Source organism: Lates calcarifer, linkage group LG14 (genome assembly GCF_001640805.2).
Source record: "Lates calcarifer isolate ASB-BC8 linkage group LG14, TLL_Latcal_v3, whole genome shotgun sequence".
NCBI lineage: Eukaryota > Metazoa > Chordata > Actinopteri > Centropomidae > Lates > Lates calcarifer.
The window spans coordinates 2,452,642-2,472,980 of record NC_066846.1 but is presented as its reverse complement, the minus strand read 5'-3'; the positions used below and the strand labels follow the sequence as shown (position 1 = coordinate 2,472,980).

At 39.5% G+C, this 20,339-nt stretch overlaps 1 protein-coding gene across 15 annotated transcripts in view; it reads right to left on the bottom strand.

Moving 5' to 3' along the window:
• Positions 1-20,339, bottom strand: part of ablim2 (actin binding LIM protein family, member 2) — a 92,468-nt gene that overhangs the window by 46,626 nt on the left and 25,503 nt on the right. For all 15 annotated transcript variants that reach the window (XM_051075380.1, XM_051075379.1, XM_051075385.1 and 12 more), the window contains exons 2-3: positions 14,976-15,140; positions 74-257 (exon numbers count right to left, since the gene is read on the bottom strand). In XM_051075380.1, the coding sequence (XP_050931337.1) occupies positions 74-257; positions 14,976-15,140 (349 nt within the window). The remainder of the gene's footprint in view (positions 1-73; positions 258-14,975; positions 15,141-20,339) is intronic.

Here is a 20,339-nt window from a genome sequence, read left to right as displayed (position 1 = left end):
CAAGGAAACAGCTGAAGAAGCAGCTATGTAAATCATACGTGAATTAAATATGGTTTTGGACCCTGTTTCTTACTTGCAGGAAGCGCAGACGAAGCAGCGGGGGTGGTAGGTCTTGCCCAGGGCGGACACCACCTCCCCCTCAATGAAGTCCTGGCAGCTGAAGCAGCGAGTCCCATAGAGTCGTTGGTAGTCCAGAGTACAGATGTATTCACCCTGCCGCACGAAGAAGCCTCCCTGGGCCAGTTCACAGCCACACACTGGTTGATAGGGAAGGTGAAGGGGTACGGAACGGAAAGAGAGAAAAGAGAAAGAGGATGGAAAGAGAGCAACAAAATGAGGAAGGGATGGAGAGAAAGAACAAAAGGAGAGAGAAAAGAAGACAGAGACGAATTAGACAACATTGATGACACAGTCAAATATTAATGTATGTCCTACAACAATGAAGGTAGTCATGGACTATTTCAACAATCAAAGCCGTTGTATGAAACGTGATGAGGACAGGCATCAGGTTTTTGTTATCCAGGTTTTCTTGTTTATGTCTCTTCTCCATTCAACTTAATGACCACTTATTATGTAGTCTCTCTTTTCAGCCGCACTGCTGGTTGTGTGTTTTTTGTTTCATGGTTTCATACTCTCAGGTCTGTCTTGGATACTTATAGCCTATATATATATCACTGACACTGAGACATTTCTAAGTATCTCAATACTATTTATTGATACATATTTATATGTAAATATCTCAATCTCAATGGGACAACTTGAGTAATTCAAATTATATGTTAGCATGCTGACATTAGCAGTTAGCTCAAAGCACCACTCTATCTTAGTGCAAGATCACAGAACCATGGCTGTACACTTTTAGTTTTGTTTCTTTCTAAAGTAAACTCTCACAATGATATGCTTTTTGCCTTTTCCCTTCAGTCCATGTCTCTTTTGTTTAGTTTAACATTTGAGAAATATGCTTATTTTCTCTCTGCCAGACAGTTTGATGAGAAGATTGACACAACCCTCATCTCTGTCTGCTCATCATGGAGCGACAGCAGGGTTCTCCTGCCGGGCTGGTGGACCAGTCAAAAAAAATCAATAAAGGTTTTACCCTCTCTATCCTCTCTGTGTGTATGTTCCACATCGAGCTGATCTGATCCAAGCTGGTCGTACATTTTTAATTGGCAGATATGAGAGAGATATTGATCTTGTTTTTATATTCTTGGAAAGAAACCAAATAAAATGTCTGACTCTTTCTTTAATAAGATTTGTTTATACTCTACATAATACTGTATGTGTAAAGTTATAGACACTTGAAACTATTTTTGTCATAAATATATCTTTTTTCTTGTTTTCATTTTTAAATAGGTACCGCTGACATTATAATCGTGTTTTAATATCTAATTAAGCACTGTCATTTTTAATGCCTACGCTTGTCAAAAAATGCTTATCTCACAAAACAGAAACAAACATATACAGTACAAACCTATGTACAGACATTCCTTTGAAAAGAAGCAAAAAATTGATTGATTGTTTTCGTCAACCTGCTCTAAGAGCCAATAACATCACACTGAGAATGGGTGTGTTATTAGCATGTGTGTGTGTAAAGGCTGTAATGTGTGTGCTGTAATTTGTCTGGGTCTAACAATGCATGACAGGAACTCCAAATCTCCAAGTCCTCTTATGAACAAACAATAATTACACACAGTAACCATGTCAACTGCATGACATCACAGAGCGGCCACGCCCTCAAGGGAAACATCTATAGCTCTATTTTTCCACTCCTTTACCAAAAACAATACCCCTCCTTTCTTTTCCCTCCATTCTTTCTCTCTGGAAAAAACGACAGGAAAGATAAATGAGAGATGTTTTTGCTGCTTGGTCTCCTGCCCTGGGAATGCTCAGTGAACTTTGAACACACATACACACACACACACAGTCTCAAACTTACAAGGATGTGTGAAGGTATGAGATAAGACAATTTGCAGCATGTGGGTGAGATCACACACGTTTTATAGGATGAATACACACATACAGTACATGCAAGAATATGAGAAGGTATGAGGTAATGTGCGCAAAACGTGGATGAAATTCACACACACCCAAAACATACAGCAGTGCCTGTGGGTTTCCCAGCTCTCATTAAGGTCTGAGTGTAAACTGATGTTCATGTCACTGACAGACAGCTCAAACTTTTCAATACAAAGTTCCAACCAGCACCACAACCCAAGCCAAATTTCTGTCCACCAGTCAGAAACCAATAGAGCCCATAGACAGTACATGCAGTAGCCAGATGAATAGCAAATAGTGTGTTCTCCAACAAGATATTCATGCCGGTGGAGCTTGTTGATATTTAGCCATGCAAATAGCAACCAAGCTACTATATATACCACATATACCACACCATAGACAGGCAAGCTGCTCTGACACTATTGTAAAACATTGCATAGTCACAGCTGATGTAATGTAATGTGGTTCACCATTGCCCATTAAAACTTACACTGGTTGCTCTTCGTTTGCAGTATATAAAACAGCAGCAAATACGTGTCTTTACTGTGATGGAAGTACAAATCCTAAAGTTGGGGCTAGGTTGGGAGGTTTTTCTAGCTTTTCATTTTCACGAGCAATAGAGGCAATTTCTTGCTTTGGAGTTGCACAACTACTTAACGCATATGTGGGATTAAGCTTGTGCCTACAGGGATTAGAGGGAATTTCAAATTGATAGAAAACATCTACTAATGTACTAAAAGCAAGGCTTACAATATCTGTGATGTTCTCCCCTAGTCTAAATTCCCACACACTAAACTGACTACTGACAACCTACTAGTTGCATAACAGTCCAACTCTCCCACCCTTTTATCCACTTGTAAAAACTTTGAACGACATGTTGGACCACCTCTATCCAGCATTTGCACAATTTCACTTTTCTTTTATCATGGCCTCCCACAGGTTACGGCATCCTAATAAAACAACCACAACAATACGAGCAGGAATGTTTTCTCAGGAAGTGGACAGCATACTTTCCAGCGGCTGCTACCGGTTCCCTTACATCCGGTTCAGATGTCTGGCAACCTGTCTAGGATGAGATAATGCTCTGGGCTGATGGAGTAAACACCAGTGGAGTGGAAAGCTGAGTGGATGAATGGATAGATGGATAGATGGATGAGATATGGCCAGAAATAAGAGCATTCCTTGAGGGATTTTTTGTCATGGTCTGAAGTCAAAATGAAAAATAAAAGGTTAAATTCAGGAAGTTCTTAAGTTTTAAAGCACTCGTTAAAGCACCCAGACCTCTCAACAAGGGACCATTAAAGCCTGGTGCTTTATAGAACCTTTCTAAGACCCTTTTTACAATGATAGTAAGCTGAATAGCTGTGAAGAAGCAATTTCTTTCACTACAAAGAATCCTTAACTACACTGTGGCTGGACGAGAATAATTATGGAATACCTGTTTAGCATTGAACAATTTCAGTGTCATTTAACTGACTTATAAAGCACAGAAATGACTTTGAGACTTGAGACTTGACTTGGCCATGACAGCTGCTTGACTTACTAGACACTTGACCACCTAAAGACTTGATCTGACTTGAGACTTAAAAGCAGTGTCAAGTTTAAAATCCCAGAACAATGACCCAAGACTTATAGACAAAGATGTAAGACTTGACTTGAGACTTGTCCCCAATGACTTTAGAGTTGTTCTGACAATCCTGAGACCTGACTTGACTCTCAAATTACTTGAAACATACTCGACTTAACCTGGACTTCTGAATGACTTCAGAAGACTGTTTTGAGACTTACTCTGACAGACTTGTAATTGACTCAAATGATTTGAGACTTGTTCTTACAGACTTGAGACTTGACTAAGACTTGATTCAGAAGACTTGAGGCTGCCAAGACCACTCTTACAAGTTTGAGACAGTTTGTGAGACTTGCCCCAAAAGAATTAAAACAGCTCTGGCAGAGACATAAAGGGCTGGAGGAAATGGAGCCAGAAATCCTCACTCAGAGTTCTGAGTGCAGGTTCCCATCAGCTTGTCTTTCAGTCTCTGTATATTTATACCTGTGCTGCCAGTTGGCACATATACTCCTCTCCTTTCTGTATTACAACTTAGTTCCTTAGGCAGCTCAGTAGCTGAGCACATATGAGCTCAAGTGGGACCCCATTCATTATTTAACACTAACACTACCAGAAAGCATTACATCCCCTTCAAATGTGACAGCAAACCCACCATTTTAGATTATTCTTTTCATCAGCAGTACAGCAGCATGATGCATATAAGAAGAGTGCAAAGTTCCTGGTAAACCAGTCTTTAATGCAGATCAGAGTGTGCACTACACACTGAGTGCATTACATAAGTGAGAGCAAAACAGAGGATGCTCTTTTTGTCTTGTCCTTCATTGCTAATGGAAACCGTCAAAGCTGTCTTCCTCTCATCCTTTTCTCGTAGCTTTCATCTCTTCTATCCGTCATCCCCTAATCCCTCATTCACGTGGGAAAAGGCAGGGAGAGGTTGAGGAAATGAAGCAGAGCTGGATGGAAGACAGCAAATCAAGTTTAATCGAGTGGAGAGTGAAGTTCACATACTGATCTTACAGAAACAAGTTCAACAACAGACTGAAGCAGAGAAGAGAGTAAACTCTTTACCTAAACATGAATTATTTCTATACAGCACATGTAGCAATATATCATAGCTTCTTCTACAGATTTTAACTTCAACAAAAACAGAAATAATTTAGCTAATGCTAGATAAATGCCCTCTATTTTATAATGTGCAGCAAACACAGCGCTCAGGTGTTGAAATATATAGCGAATGAAAAAGTAAGGTCTAGTGGAAACTGGTGGTAACGTTAGCAAGACTAGCTAACTTTCTCTTTCTGACTGGAGGCCAGTTAGCCTAGCTTGCTAACGTCCTCGTTCTATGCAAAAATACAAACGTAATAGCATGATGAATGTTGACACCTGTAAAAGGTCAGATATCTTAAATGGCTTATCATTGTATTACTGGTTGTGGCCTATACAGAGCGGTCACATGTTCCAGTCAATACCTATAAATGTTACAAGCAGAAAAGAAAGTTTTGGTGTCTGAAAGGCTTTCCACCCTGACCAGGATATAAGTTAAATAAAAGTAAAAGTGAACATTTATATAATTCAGCAAAGAAAAGGTGAAATTATAGAAATGACATCTGTATTAGTGAGTACTGAACCCTACTCCAAACCCAAGAGTATCACATTCAAGCTGCGATTTCCTCATTTTGAAACCATTCCATCTCCATAACAACAGTGGGTGTGTGTGTTCTCCCTGCACCAATTGGGCCCCGGCCGATGAGATCATGATGCAGCTAATTAGTCACTTTGTCCCAAGACTCAGCAGAGGAGAACAGAATGTGTCGGGCTACATGCCTGCAGCGAGATAAAACTTCCATGAATCGCAAGATGGTTTGACCTCATGAACTCTAGGTGGGTGGTGGTAGGGAGTGTGTGTATTAATATAATAAATGAATGTGTGTAGGGGAGTATACCTTATGATTTTCAGTAACAACATGACCCAGCAGCATGTAGATGTTACTTCAGAAGCAGGGAAATCTACTTAAACTCCACTTATTCTACATAACTAAAAGCAATAATAGCACTAACAGGAATATTAGTGCCTCTCAGGTTGCCACTGTGAAGCAGGTATAAAGGTTACACTGCAATAGGAGCATGATTACAACATTTTCCAAGGCTGAAAGGCAGATTACTTCACAGGAAACTGATTACTTCCATCTCTGAAGGCTTATCTCATGCACTGTGAAGCCACTTACATAATATGAGTGTACTCAGAGGATCTTAGAGGAATTCAGTGTGCTATTGAATCTGCTTCGTCCACACTGAAGGATCTCAGAGCCAAGTGTGTTCTGCTTTTCCTTGAATTCAGCATGTAGAATAAGCAAGGAAGTTACATGCTTGAATAGATGGATGTCCAACAAAACAGCCCTGTTGTGATTTGTAAATAAAACATAGTGCATGTTTTACTTGTGTACAAACAAGATCCAGAGAGACAAAAGTAACAGAGTCAGTGGTGTGAATATGACACAAGTAATCTAGGTGAAGTATTAAGTATTAAAGGTAAATACTTTTTTTTTAGCCAAGCAAATGTGTGTCTAGCACCATGCATCTAAAACTAACATGTACTAAAAACTAGAATTGAAGGGATGGTAAGATTTTTACTCTGATTAGAGTAGTTCCTGATTTAAAGCTGCGCCAATCAATATTTAAAGCTGCATTTCTCATTATTTCTTATATGCAAGCAGTCAAATGAGGTGTGGTGACAAACCCATAAACAATTTTACAGAACTCAGCAGTTCACCTCACATTTACAGTATTTAACTTTACTGTTTTGGTTAACTATCAGCACTCTTATCTATCTCATTACCAAACACACCAGGCAATGGGTTAAACAACAATGAATTAGCTCTGCTAAACCCACTGTAAGCTACCTGTCCAGCACCATACTGCTAACAGTAGTTGCTAAGTTAGCAACTAGCTGGTGAATAAAGTGCAACATTTAGCCAAGAGACAGATATTTCCCTCAGGAGCTGGTGGAAGTTAAAAGAAGAGTGAAATTTGGACTTTCATTCATAAATTTGCCAGAACCACAACTTACTTATCACAGCTAACGCTGCTGCATATCTGCTGGATGTTTTAACAGGCAAAGCTATATCAACTTTAAATGATACCCAGCCCTACATGAGACTATCTGCTCATTTATGCCTTGTCTCTGTGTGTGGGATACTCAGTCTAGACTCCACGGAGGAGGAGAATATAGGGTACAGCATCCTACAAATGAATTGAATTTGCATGTCATGTAAGATAGATGTAATTTAGCCTAATCCAATTCAGCAGCCCTGAGCTTGCTTTAGAAAATTAAAACACAGATATACTGTATTTTAGGAGGCCTGTCCAGTGTGGGTGTGTGTGTAAATGCAGACTGAGAAAATGAGTCTTTCCAAAACCCTACACCCTACAAGACGCCTTACAGACATGAGAGGGTGTCATAAAATATATATGTGCTGTGTCCTTACATGAGTGTGACCTTGACGCTCCTACTGCAGTGGTCCACAATGACTTTTACTGTGCATGTGTGTGAGTGTGTGTGTTTGTGTGTGTGTGTGAGACAGCAGGGTTAAATATACATGTGCTATGTGCTCTCTGCTATGAATGTGCGACCTTGACTGCACCTCATGTTTTACAATGACTCACCATCCATGTATATGTGTGTGTGAGATGGTGGTGTTGTCATTCATTAGTCTATTCAGTGACCTTGACTCTACAGTTATAAGCCTGCTGGCATTGATTTGACCACCTATGGGACTGTACATGAAAGAAAATAAAATTCAAGGTTGATCCCTCTGACAAGTCAAATGGATCCACAGTGATCCAGACTCCCACTGCGCTGCACTAAATTGCCTGCAGGCATCTAATGAGGCAATAGGCAGGGGAGGTCTGTCTATTGTCTGAATCACTGGGCTGCATACTTGTCAAAGATCAACTGAAGATTTTCAGAAAGAAGTGAATCTTACATCTTGTATGTTGTTTATTTCAGTGTGTCAACTTTCATCACAAACTAGATTGGGACAGACTGTAGATAGGCGAACTGGCCAGATGATGTAACCACCATGTTTGGAGGTAAACCCTAAAATGCCCACATAATTCAATGTTCTTGATGTAAAGACACAGGAGCCCAGATGGCTGACATTATATTTCCAACAAATTAAAACAAACATACATAATTTTTGTGAAAAATATAAAAAAACATTATAAGAAATTGCATAGAACTACAACTATGATAACATTATTTTATGCTTCCCAGTTTCTGGTAAGCAAAATTTGACCTCATCTTTAAAAATTGTGGTGGTTACTGTACCTGGTAGAGTTGTAAAAGAAATACCAAGAAGCTGGTTTGTAAACTGTTATGCATGTTTACTGAGGCCAGCTTGGAGATCAGTTTTAACTCTTCATGACAACTGAGCAAACTCCATCCTGTAATGAGAGCCTAAAGATGCAGCTTAAAGTCATAGCACATGGCCTGATAATCCAACTGAACTGTATTATTAAATAGTTATTTTGTTTTTTTTTTTTTTTTATGTGAATCATAAGTTAGATGTATTCATCCTGCCGTTGTAATTTTCAATCATCATATAAGCTAACCCCTCATTCTGGTCCACGTATTTTCTGTTGCTATTTCTCATATATTAAGCTAGGTAGCTGGCTAGCTAAGTAGGATGAATGTACCCCCCTTTTTAAACACACTTTAAAAACTTTGTTTGAGTCTAAGTTGAGTTTTTCCCCAAATCGCCATTAATGAGCACAACACCGACCATTTACATCACTGAAGCAAATCAGACACAAAGGGCAGATTCAGAGATCTGGAACCAGGCTAAGTAAGTGGACCTTGAGTTAAGATTATTTTGTTTTAAATAAAGTGACATTCCCCTATAGTCAATAATTTTGGCTATCCAAAGGGTTTGTTTAAAATGTATAAAATCATCCGATGGATTGAGTTTCATTTCCCTGTCAGGCTTCTTGGAAATATCACCGCCTGTGGTGATAAAAACTTTAGTATAACCAATAAAAGTGATGGTCAAAACTGTATATAAATATGACTTGGGGTGTATGAAAGCATACTTTCCTTGGCACTGGCATACTCCAAGGAAGGTGTGTGCGTGTAGTTTACCACAACAAAAGTTCGATAACAGCAAGTCTGTGTTGTCTGTGATGAGCTCTCAGTCAGTAAAACTTCAGCCAGCCAAAAACAGCCACTAAACTGTGTGTAAGTCATCATAGTAAAGGAGGGTTTGATTGACATGACACGTACGGTATGCAAAGATTGTCTTTCTGTTCCTTTCAGGCGTATGTGTATGCATTCCCCATACACGTGTGTATGTGTGTATGTGTGTATGTGAGGTCAGCACCTCGATCCCAGTGACGAATGCATACACTCCCCCCTGGCTGTTCTGGTCAGTCCACTTCCAAGAAGGAGACAATCCAATAGCCAACACCCAACTGAGAACATCACAACCATCTGCTATTATAACACCACTGATCTGACCATCAGGGTCTCAACATGTGGCCAGCAGCGTCTATTTACCAAGCTGACTTCCAGGAAGAAACACGCTCTGGCTGGGTGGTTGTACAAAAACAATGCAATCCATAAATCTGTCAAAACCTCAAAGGAAGGCTGTATGAAACAGACAGAGTCAAAGCTGTAATTTCACACAACACAGTAAACATCATTGTTACATTCTCCTTAGGTTTCCTGACTTTACTGTTTATAGACTCATTCAAAAGTTCTCTGAAGGCTGGTCACAGTGTTCTGTTCAGTTTAAAGGCTCATTCTTGATCTTGGAAACACTAGCTGACAAAAAAAATCACAAATCACAAGGTCCACTTACTCACTTGTTCCACAGCTTTCAACCATATGACATCGGTCTTCATCAGCAGATGGAATTAGAAGTGTACATATTTAGACCTCCTAGTATTCTAAGCATTTCTAGGAATTATCATCCACCTTGACTTTAAAGTTGAGTTTGACACTGTGGGTTTGACAGTAATTCCAAACACAGTCTGCTGATGAAGTCCATGTGATGTAATAGAAAGTGAAATATTAATACTTGACAAGCAAAATAATCTATGGTTTAAGGTTAGCTTTGTAGCTTTCTGAGCTTTTACCAAAATCATACATACTTTATTCAGAACATAAAATTCGCTCCAGTCTGATAGTGGCTGTACAGTGATCGTAACCACTGTCTTAGTTCAAGGCTGGTTTTTAGTGTCTGAATCTTCACTGGCCATCCACTGACTCCCATTCAACCCCATTTTGCAGGTGAGTATTTTGCACTTTTCTATTGTTTATTTGTGTCGCACTGTACGCGTGAAGAATTTAAGTCAGCTCCATTTGTTGGATGAAGACCTTGAGATGTGGTAAGAAAGTAGATGTGGATCTTGGGTGCGTGATTCTCTTTACTGTGTACTGTTCTTACAGATTAACAATGAACAACCATGTTCAAACTCCAAAAAATGTTGAGTGAAAACAGTTTTCCTCATTTGGAACAGCCAAGTTCAGCACCAGGAGACGTATTATTCTCAAGGCAGAGATTAACTGTGCCGTTAAGCAGAAAGCTTGTGTATATTTATTGTTTTTCCCAAATGATGTGGATGTGGCATTGAGAGGCATTCTGGCTTGGAAGACTACACCTACTGCATGAATAAAACTGCTCTGAGCTTTATGGAGGCAAGTGCAGTGCAATAAAAGATACCACTCCTGTGTTTGGGAGTGTGTGTTCTTAAAAGCTTGTGAATGTGTTGTGTGAATGACGAAGGAGGAGAGTGTGTCTGACATAAGAAGTCTTTCACCATTACAGATTTTGCACTCTGCATTTATCAGTTTTCATGCAGGCTCGCCAACATTAGGGTGTGACCACATATTTTCACATTTGAGTATTCCCCGCTGTATTCAAATGCTATTTGGATGATGTGATGGCTCTTCACAAAAGCAAAAACAGATTAGGGATGAAAGTCTGTCTGAGCTGTTTTGCCAGGTAGTTTTGTCTGCAGCTCTCTGCTACTGACGGTGTCTCAGTGTCAGCTTAAAAGCGTGTGAGAAGCAGACATAACAGGATATACGGAGACTGGCACAGTTGGTACCTAAATAAAACACACTTCCTTAAACCACACAGCTTGGTGTTGACGGCAGTTACCATCAAAACAGCAATTAGCGCCCTTCGTATTCTACAGTGCTTAAAAAAGCAGTGTGGGATTTTCTTTAACTATATCACGTTAGCAGCAACAAAACAGCAAGTTAAACATCAATCAATTACACTCTTTGCTCAAAAAAGGCCATGTTATTTGATCAAAAGTTCCAAAGCTACTAAATGGACCTACAGATTATTTTAAACAAATATTTCTAAGTTTAATAAAATTGAACAGTTTGATGCCCCCTACTATGATGTAGGCTTAAATTTAAGTTTACTATTTTCTAATAATGCAACCTTAATATATGATTTATAACTGTAGGTAATGTCTTTATTAATAGTTAATAAATACCAATTCTTGATAGATTAGGTATAAGCATTTATTACAGCAACTTTAGGGTTGCATGGTTGATAAAAAATTCTTGCTAAAACAACTTGCACAATAGACAATATACATGTAGTTAACACTGATTAACATGAATAACTAATTATTTACAGTGTATAAAGCCTTTAGAAACTCCAGTAACTGCCTTATGAACCCTGAAGGCTCCATATCTATGATTCAAACGTTTGTGGTAATTTGTGTGTAATTGGTGGCAACATACACAACTAAAGCATCATATCAGCTGAAATGATAAAGGCCTTAAAGTTAAAGTGGAAGTAAAAGTGTGTAATTTACCAACATCTCTTGGTGTATCACACATATACATTAAGAAATCACTTTGCATGTATTTTTAATCAAAATGCCTCTATAATATTCTGATGACTCATCTTGAACCTGGGGGTTTATGTATAAATGTATCCAGTCAAATATGATTTGGGGGGACTAACTAACCCTTTTGATCGTTAGCTTGCGGGTATTAGCCATAAAATGAGCTTCATATCTCACTACAGCTCCACACTATTTCGAAAGCCATGCCCACCCAATCAAATCTGAAGAATATGATGTAAATGCTGCATGTGATTACTTCATTTGGATAGAAATACATCACATTACTGAAGCTAAGGATGCTCCAACTGCCACTTCATTGTTTCTTTGCATCCTTCATTCACCCTTTTCCTTAATGTGGTAGAGTACACATGTTGCAACAAACACTGAGGCTGTGTTTACTATTAGCAACCCAGAGCTACCTTGATATAAAGCCAGTGCTAAAGATGCTAACATGAACTCATATTAATCCAGTCCTTCTCTCTGCTTGGTGTTAATTACACATGGCTAGCTGAGCGTTGACGGTTCCACACTTCAGACCTGGCGCTGTTAGCCTGCTGGCTAACACCCAGGCTGGTTGTAATTGGCACAAATACAGCAGGAGAGTCAGGGGTCATGCACTTGATTCTCTCCCAGGTTAATCTTAATATCTTTGATAGAGCGTAGTTGGTCAGAGGTGAGGTGGCCCTCAATACAGTGTGTGCTTATGGTCTGTAAATCAAAAATTAATAGGGGAAGATATTTCACCTGATTTTAGTATCTATAAAGAATGTGCTAAAAGAAAAACACTCTACTGTGTTGAGCTTGGATGCTGACACGGAGTCAGATGTCTTCTCTCCCCTTTGATGTTCAGGTTTGAACTCAACCTGTTATGCTTTATTTTATTTCCATCCCCAACTTTCAGATTCCTGTTGGCCACATGTGGAGATTTTAATAGCAAACTACCCAAACCCAGCTCTCCACCCAACCTTTGCAATGCTGAGATAATCAGCACATTTAAAAACCTAAATTAGCTGGAAATTCAATTAATGTGGTCATGCTTTGGATTTATGGATAGGAGGAGAGGCCAGGCATTTTCTGTGAGAACTGGGTGGAGTGAGCAGCGCCCCAACATAGCTCCTCTGTCACGGTATTAATACACCTCCTGAATGCCTGACATTAAATTAGCCATCCCCACACTTCCTAATTAAGTACTTTTGAAAGCGAGCCAAACAACTACATCCCATGAAGAAAACATGCTCTCTGTCCCTTTAATCATGACCTCCAGTAACTGCAAAGTAATGACTTCCAAGTAATAACATCTGATGAATTTGTATGTGTGACCTGAGGCATGTAATCATCGCAATTTTCTCATTTCTTTTTAAGTTAAACATAGAAGCTGCTCATGAAGGAAACTCAGCTCAATTAATAAGGCATGAGACTCTCACTCCTTAATGGTTGCAAATCATTACACCACAACTGTGGTTAAACTCATTTTCTTCTCAACAGGCCCTTTTAATAAGAAGTAGCAAATTAACAAAATGAAGTAAACATGTCATTGTGAAATTAGTTTAAAAAATGTATAAAGTAGTGACAAGTGTCGCTGCCTGCCACAGTGTGTTTCTGATACTGTTTAAATTCTACATATGGCGGTGTTAAGTATGGTTTTGGTTTTGTCAGTGGACCAGTCATATTCCTCTATATCCTCAGATCACTTCTGGGTAAGTAAAACACCATAAAATAAAAGTATAGGTACCTTAAAGTTGTACTCAAGTAAAGTACATGAGGGCATGTTATGTGGGGATGGCTAACAATACATGAGTGCTCTGTATAAATATTAGCCATCCAAGAAGCAATCATGATGTCATTACATTTCCAGATCTTCAACTATCTATCAACTCACTTAGCACATAATGCAGTTATTATTGCTGGGAGTGAAGGCCAAAACTATGAAAATGAGGTCCAAGTCCAATAAAGTGTGATTATCCTTTAAAATCAGGCTGAAATAAGCTGATCATTATTTGCAGTTGCCTCATCTCATCAACACTAACAGATCATGGGACTACCACACCCTGCTGTTTCATCCCTCATTCACAGAGTTAAAGATGTAGGATGAGAAGGAGGAGGAGGTGTAGAATGTACAGACAGCGAGTCTGCTGGTCACTGTAAGATTAAAGGCGATAAAACTCCAGGAAGCTGCCAACACCGTTGCGACCCCACCGGTAGCCTAGCAACTGGAGTGTATGTTGACAACAACAATGGTCTGACACAAGGCTCGTGCTAAGAGTCTGGACTGGGAGGGGCACAAACACACGCTCTTATAAAGTACAGTCACAGGCAAAAAAAAAAAAAGAGAGAGAGAGAGAGAGAAAAGTCCAACACCCACACCCACCCACAACCACACACACATAGAACATACTCACATTTCAAGTATCTGACACTTGCAACCACCCACCCAGAAATACACACACAGCAATCCCTCTCTTACTCTCACACATAATCTCTGTAATTGGTTAGACCTGACTGTCCCATCAATATTAACTTTTTCAATGAGATTCCTCTTATTACCAAACTATCAATCAACAATCTAATTACAAATGAATTTGTAATAATGAAGATTCAATATTGGTCACAAAGATGTGTTACATTGACAGTGACCTCCTTTTAATGCTAACCCATGACTGAATCCCAACAAAATTCAATTAGAGTACTAATAAAATAAAGGCCTGGTCACACCAGAAAGTGCACTCTCTGGTGCACAGTGACTCCTCCATGGCTGGTTGGTGAACTGGGCGACAGTATTATAGTTGGTGACAGAAACATACCAGCACCAGGAAGTTACAATAGTTATCCAAGCTAGCTAACAGTTTCAATTTTATGGTGAGATGAAACATTTCTTAAGTTCCTGGCCATGATAGGCAGCAGTAGCATTAAGTATAATTTGTGAGAATATGATAGTTTCCTTTGTGTTGAACCCTTTGCTCCTCGTCCCCTCTAAAGTAAGACGTAGCAATTTGTTAATTTGCTCAATAAAAGCAGCGTTTTTATGCAAAGTGTCCCTTATTGGTTCTTTATTGGACTCTTCCTTCCTTTAAAATTCCTATATTAATGCTTCTTTTATTTATTTCTACAGGATCAAATCAGTCAATTAAAAACAGCATTTCCACTACAAGTCCATATTGTTAGCTTTGCCGTATTTCTTCTCTGACAAGATTCTCAGTGGTGTCTCTTGTCTATTCCATATTAGTGCTGTCTCATTTACAGTCAGTGTTGACATTAATCTGTTAATTAGTCTTTTTTATTTTAAAAAAAAGGTCCAAATTAATCCACTTTCTTACAAAGCTCTCTAATCCATAAAATAGCCACATTAATGTCTTTTGTACTTGATAAAGTCTACAGTTTTTTTAACAGTACTTTTTCCAGTTGGACATTCATAAAAGGTCCACATTACATTTGCCTGTCCTTCACATCCTTTCAGAGAAGTAATTTACCTTAGAGAGTACGTTTCTGCTTGCCAAAGAGTTACAGTTTGTGGGTGACAGTTCACAGGTGAGATGTGGATGTTACATACCTTTACAGACAAAGCACTTGATGTGGAAGTGTTTGTTCTGAACTCTGAGCGCCTCCCCTTTGCAGGGCTTCCCACAGTTCTGACAGGCGATGGGTCCCCCTCCACCCTGCTTCTGCTTCTGCCTCTGCTGCTCCAGAGGGCTGTGGACAGCCTGCTGCTGAAACACTGCAGGAGACAGACAGAGACAGGGAGATGACAAGTTTAGATATTATTCTAGTACATATGGGACAGTGTATAGAGCATGTACAAATGTCCAAGTGTGCACACCAACAATGACATATGGATTTGACATAAGATTAACAAAATCAGTCACCCACACGTGTGAACAGTCTTAATGTGTGTTGGGATGTGTGTTACTAATGATGAACAAAAATCATGAGTGGCATCCCATTTTACTGTGAAGGTACTCAGTCTCCTCATACCGTATCTCTGTGTTTGGAGGACCATATAAGCTGAAGGCTATTCCAAAATAAGGGCAAAGGTTAAGTGGTGCATACAACAGTGTCTAATTCAGTAATTGGATAAGAAGGATCTAAAGGATATTCTATATAGAAAAGAAAAATAGGATAGATAAAATAGGAGATACTGCATACTTCGATGTTTCTAAATATGTATGGTATGAAAATGTGTTTTCAAAATGTTTAAAAACTGCTTTGAGTAGCTTTAATCCAAAAATATCTGGATCAATTCAGTGACTCCTTTATTTATACACTGTATGTTTGTCCTCATTTTGTGCGTCAAGCTTCCAGATCCAGCTTTTTACTTTAATAAACACATATATCTTTCGTTTTGTAGTGTCATATGTCACTGTTGTCATAAAACATGGCTTTAATCCAGAAATATCCCAGTCACCAGTTAGAATGTCACATCACATAAGGATAGGAGAAAACAATATTCTTAATTGTTCCTTTTTTTAATTGAACTTGCACACCTTCTAAAATGTGATTCTTGTTTCCATCACTTACAGGGACATTGTAGTGTCTTGGATTCAGTTCCTAGAGACTTACCCTTACCACTTCAGGCCTAACCCTAACCCTAAACTTTAACCTAACAGCCTTAAACCTTATCTTCTCTGTAAAATTTGAATGGTGTATATTATTGGGCCAGCTTTTAGTGCCCAGAAGGGAGGAAGTCCCCACAATGTGATTGGGTCACCACAATGTCACACATAGCCTAGAAGTCTACATAGAGACTGATATGTTGTAACTTTGTCAAGATCCCAATCACTTTCCAGACAGGAAGAACAGAGTGTACCATGAAATAATGATGTCAACATCAGTGGTGACAAAATAAAACAGAGCATAACAACATCCCTGAAGCACCTGCAATGACACATGAAGGCAAACACATAAGAAACTGATATCTCCATCCTAACAGTATCACCAGTACACCCTTTCCCCTTTCATCATAACCCTGGCAGAATATGCTCACATACTGATCAGCCTTTCAGTACTGACTGGGGCATCAGCTGAATAAAAGGCCCTTTGTGTTCTCAGGAAACATTTGTGTCGTCAGACCGGTTTCATCAGGCCTCCATGGTTACTGGTAATTGGGCTTGGAAAGGGGACTTCATCAAATGAATTGATTTAGAGAAAGAAACGGAGAGAGGAGGAAGTGTAGGGATAATAGCTGTGAGCCAAACAGTGCTGCTTTTTTGGAAATTCACCAAGAACTTGTTTCTGGTGGGCATTATCCCTCTTTCAGGTTTGCTCAATTCATCGGATGTTTATTGGGTGTTTTATTGGGGCAATATTTTGACTATGATTAACTTAAAGCTACAATGTAACAGTTTTTCTGTTTCTCTCACCTCCATAATGTGGAAAAATAAAAAGCACATTTACCAACCCTGACACTTTTCTTCCTATAAAGTTAAAGGAAAACTTCAGGGTACTTAGGGGTGGTTCTTACTCATTAAGTTAAAGTAAGTTCCTCTTTGCTCAGACCAGCTACTCTGTCCGTTCTGTAGTAATAATGATAAGGTATACTTTCTGAGAGTGGTCTGGACTAGGGCCATTTTTCTGCCTTTACTTAAGGGCAGCAGTGGAGACAGATGGGACATTTTGGGGAAAGAGAGTAGAGGGTGCCCTGTGTTGAACTAAATTTTAAGAGCTAATTATGCAAATATTTGTTTTTGGAAAGTTGTTCATGCAGGTGTCTTGTGTCATATACTGTATGTTCTGATAACACTACAGAAGTCCTTACAGTTTTGTTTGTGTATATACTCTTTCTTTGCCTCTCTGTTATGTCTCACACTTTGTCTGAAGCCACATCACATTTCTCAAATGCAATTTACACCTTGACACAATGGGCACACTGGAAAAATGAGACATATACCAACATGCACATTTCTTGGGAATAAAATCATTTATGTTCAAGGTTCAGGTCTTTTTCTATTTCTTCCCCCACATACAAAGACGAATCTGCCCATTTGCAACGTGCATGGCCGGGGGATTCTTGACAGGAGAGTAAAAACAGCCACCAGACCAATGGGAGCAACACATTCTTCAACAAGTTTTACAAGGACCTCTCACCCACAGTGGGAAACAAAGCTATGTTTCAGTATGTGTGACTGTGTGTCCAAGACAAACACAGCCTCCCAAACCTCCTTAGATCTCTTTTGGATGATAACCTGCCATTATTTTATTTATCTAGGCCTTATTCCAGAGATTCAACAGTATAATCCCCAAATCAGATTTTTATTCAATAGAAAGTGAAAAATGTATCCTGGTGTTACTGAGCATTCTTGAGGTCAGCAAATATAATAAAAATATAGAGAAAGGAAATTCTTCCAGGAGTTTTCTTTGGATGATGCTAAAACCCAAAGAGCTGCTTTCATTCAGTCCATATGTCTTGATTACAATCTGATCTCTGACTAGAAAATGTGCTGACTTCCAAATTGAATCAAGACAAGAATAGGGATTTTGGACAGTGTTGCCTACATTCTATAGTCTGGTATGAGGTGGAGCTTTATTGAAGCTATCCATGTACCAGAGTGTACATGTGGGCATGTTAACCAATAAAGACAAGAATTTAGGAGGGGAAAGTCTTGAGCCCTCGTAAAAAAAAAAGGTCTGAGACTGGGTTGATTGCAACCATCTGGAAAAGACAACAGTCCAACAGTGAGAAAGGGTTGGAAGGTGGGCAAGCAGCAAGGATTGGTAGTCACAGGGGAGTTGGGAGGGTTCTGAGTTCTGCCTCCTGATCTGACCCAGCACGCAGTGCTGCACCCTTGCACCTGTTGGGGGGGATCCAGTGTCTTTACTTCCTCTTCAAACAGCAAATAGAAGAGGGGGCAGGGATGAGCAGGAGACAGGAGATGATCTTTTGTGCCAGATGTAGAATCCTGCAAGTTGTTCCAGACACTGAGGCTGCCAGTGGTCTGTGATAAGGGTCCAAGGGGAGACATTTTCTGTTTATAGTTGATACATTTAGCTGACAAAATGAGTGATGAGTAGTCGGCTCAATCCATGTTAAATCACTTCTCTTTTGTCTCCATGGCAGGGTTCATGGAAGGGTACAAATTTACATCTCCCAGAATGCGCTAGATTCACTTGCTCATACACTCCCACAAGTCACCAGCAGAAGTCAGAAAGAAGCAAATCAATAATAATATTATCATCACTTTGCAACTAGTAGTAAGGAGGTCAAAGGTTAAGAACCTCAATGACTTAACATTACTGTGCTCATAAAGATGAAGAGGAGTTAAAAGAGAAAGAAGGGCTTTTAAAGAGATCCAGTAGAAGAGGTATAGAGAGCGGACATAATTCATTTGGACATGGGTGACTTAAGGAAATAATGACTTTCTTTGTATGATGAAAGAGGGAGAATGACTGTGCCGTGTGTAGCAGCATGTAGAGTCCTCCCTCCCCCCTCTACGCCTGCCAGTGCTCGGTCTTCTTCTGGGCCCAGTTGTCCATATCATCAATCAACCTTTCTGGTGTCTGTTCTCTGGCTGACGGCCACCACTGATGCCGTTGTCCCAGAGGTCGCAGCCAGGCAGGCGGCTATCTGAGCAATGCAACACTACATGTCTGTACTGCATAGCAGTCACACCACGGGAATAATCTGGGAACACACTGACCATCGATGGAGGTTTGCACTAGCACGTGTACACCATACAACTATAGAAACATAGCCACGTAGCTACTCAACATGGATATATAGCAACTGTCTCTACATATATCCAGTCACTTCTCATGCATGGCCACTAATAAGAAATAGAAGATACACATTCATTGTCTTTATTGAAATCTGGAACCAAAGCTAAGTTTATATCAACAGTGGAGAAATGAAATTCAGTATCTCTTGCAACAGCTGAGTTAATGCTGTAACATGAAAAGGCTTTTAAAGGACATATACATGCTAATAAGGAACCACTGGCTACTACATAGTGGAACACACAAGCAACTTTATCTCAAATGCCTTTTCAAGAGGCCATGCTCCAGCACCTCCTAAAAATAGAGTGTTCCCTCAAGTCGCGGGGATCCCATGGTGCTCTGCAACATTCCTGGTGTGAACCATCTGCACAGGCGGCAGGGGTGGGCAGGGGATCAAAATGCTCACATTACCACAGCAGGAGTACTTTGTGGTGGCCGAGCTGTTGACCTTGGGGACTTTGGCTGTCTTATGAGTAAACACATGCACATACTCCAAAAAAATGTAATTATGTATTTTTCTTTGTAGATTGTGGCACCACACAGGATCCTTCATGGGTTCTGTGGTTAGGATTACACTTCTATACAAATGCTGCTTTTTCATTTAAAATAGTTAATATATTGTTATAAAAGCTAAGTGTCAACCTGCTTAAACCTGTCGGAAGGGGTTCCTGACAGTACAATCAAGGAAGTATTTTGTAATTTTACTACTTCAAAATTGATAATGAATTGTAATTACTGAGGCAGCTGCAACGCAACGTCCAATACATTCTACTATGCAGCCTTGCATATTCTCAATTGCACTAGGCTAGCACAATGAAAATGGCACAGAGTCTACAGCATTAACAGTAGCAGAACTAAGAACTCCATGAAACATTTCTGCCCCTGACATTTACAGATAGGCTTAGGTGAGTTAATGCTGCAGGCAGCACTATGGACTAGCTCCTGGGCTATATAGGAACCAGGAAGCACAACTGTTTTTGTAGCATATTCAATCAATCAATGTACAATTAAAACCAAATTCAATTTAAATAGTATCAAATACCAAAGTGACAACTAAAATAAATGTGAACCTCTCCAACTAGTGCATGAATGGCAGAATTTAGTTCAGACACACAACAAACCAGAACTTTTAAGAGCTATTAAACATAATTTAAGACTTTGAACACTTTTATTGATTGTATTCAGGCTGTGTTTTTACAGCCTTGAG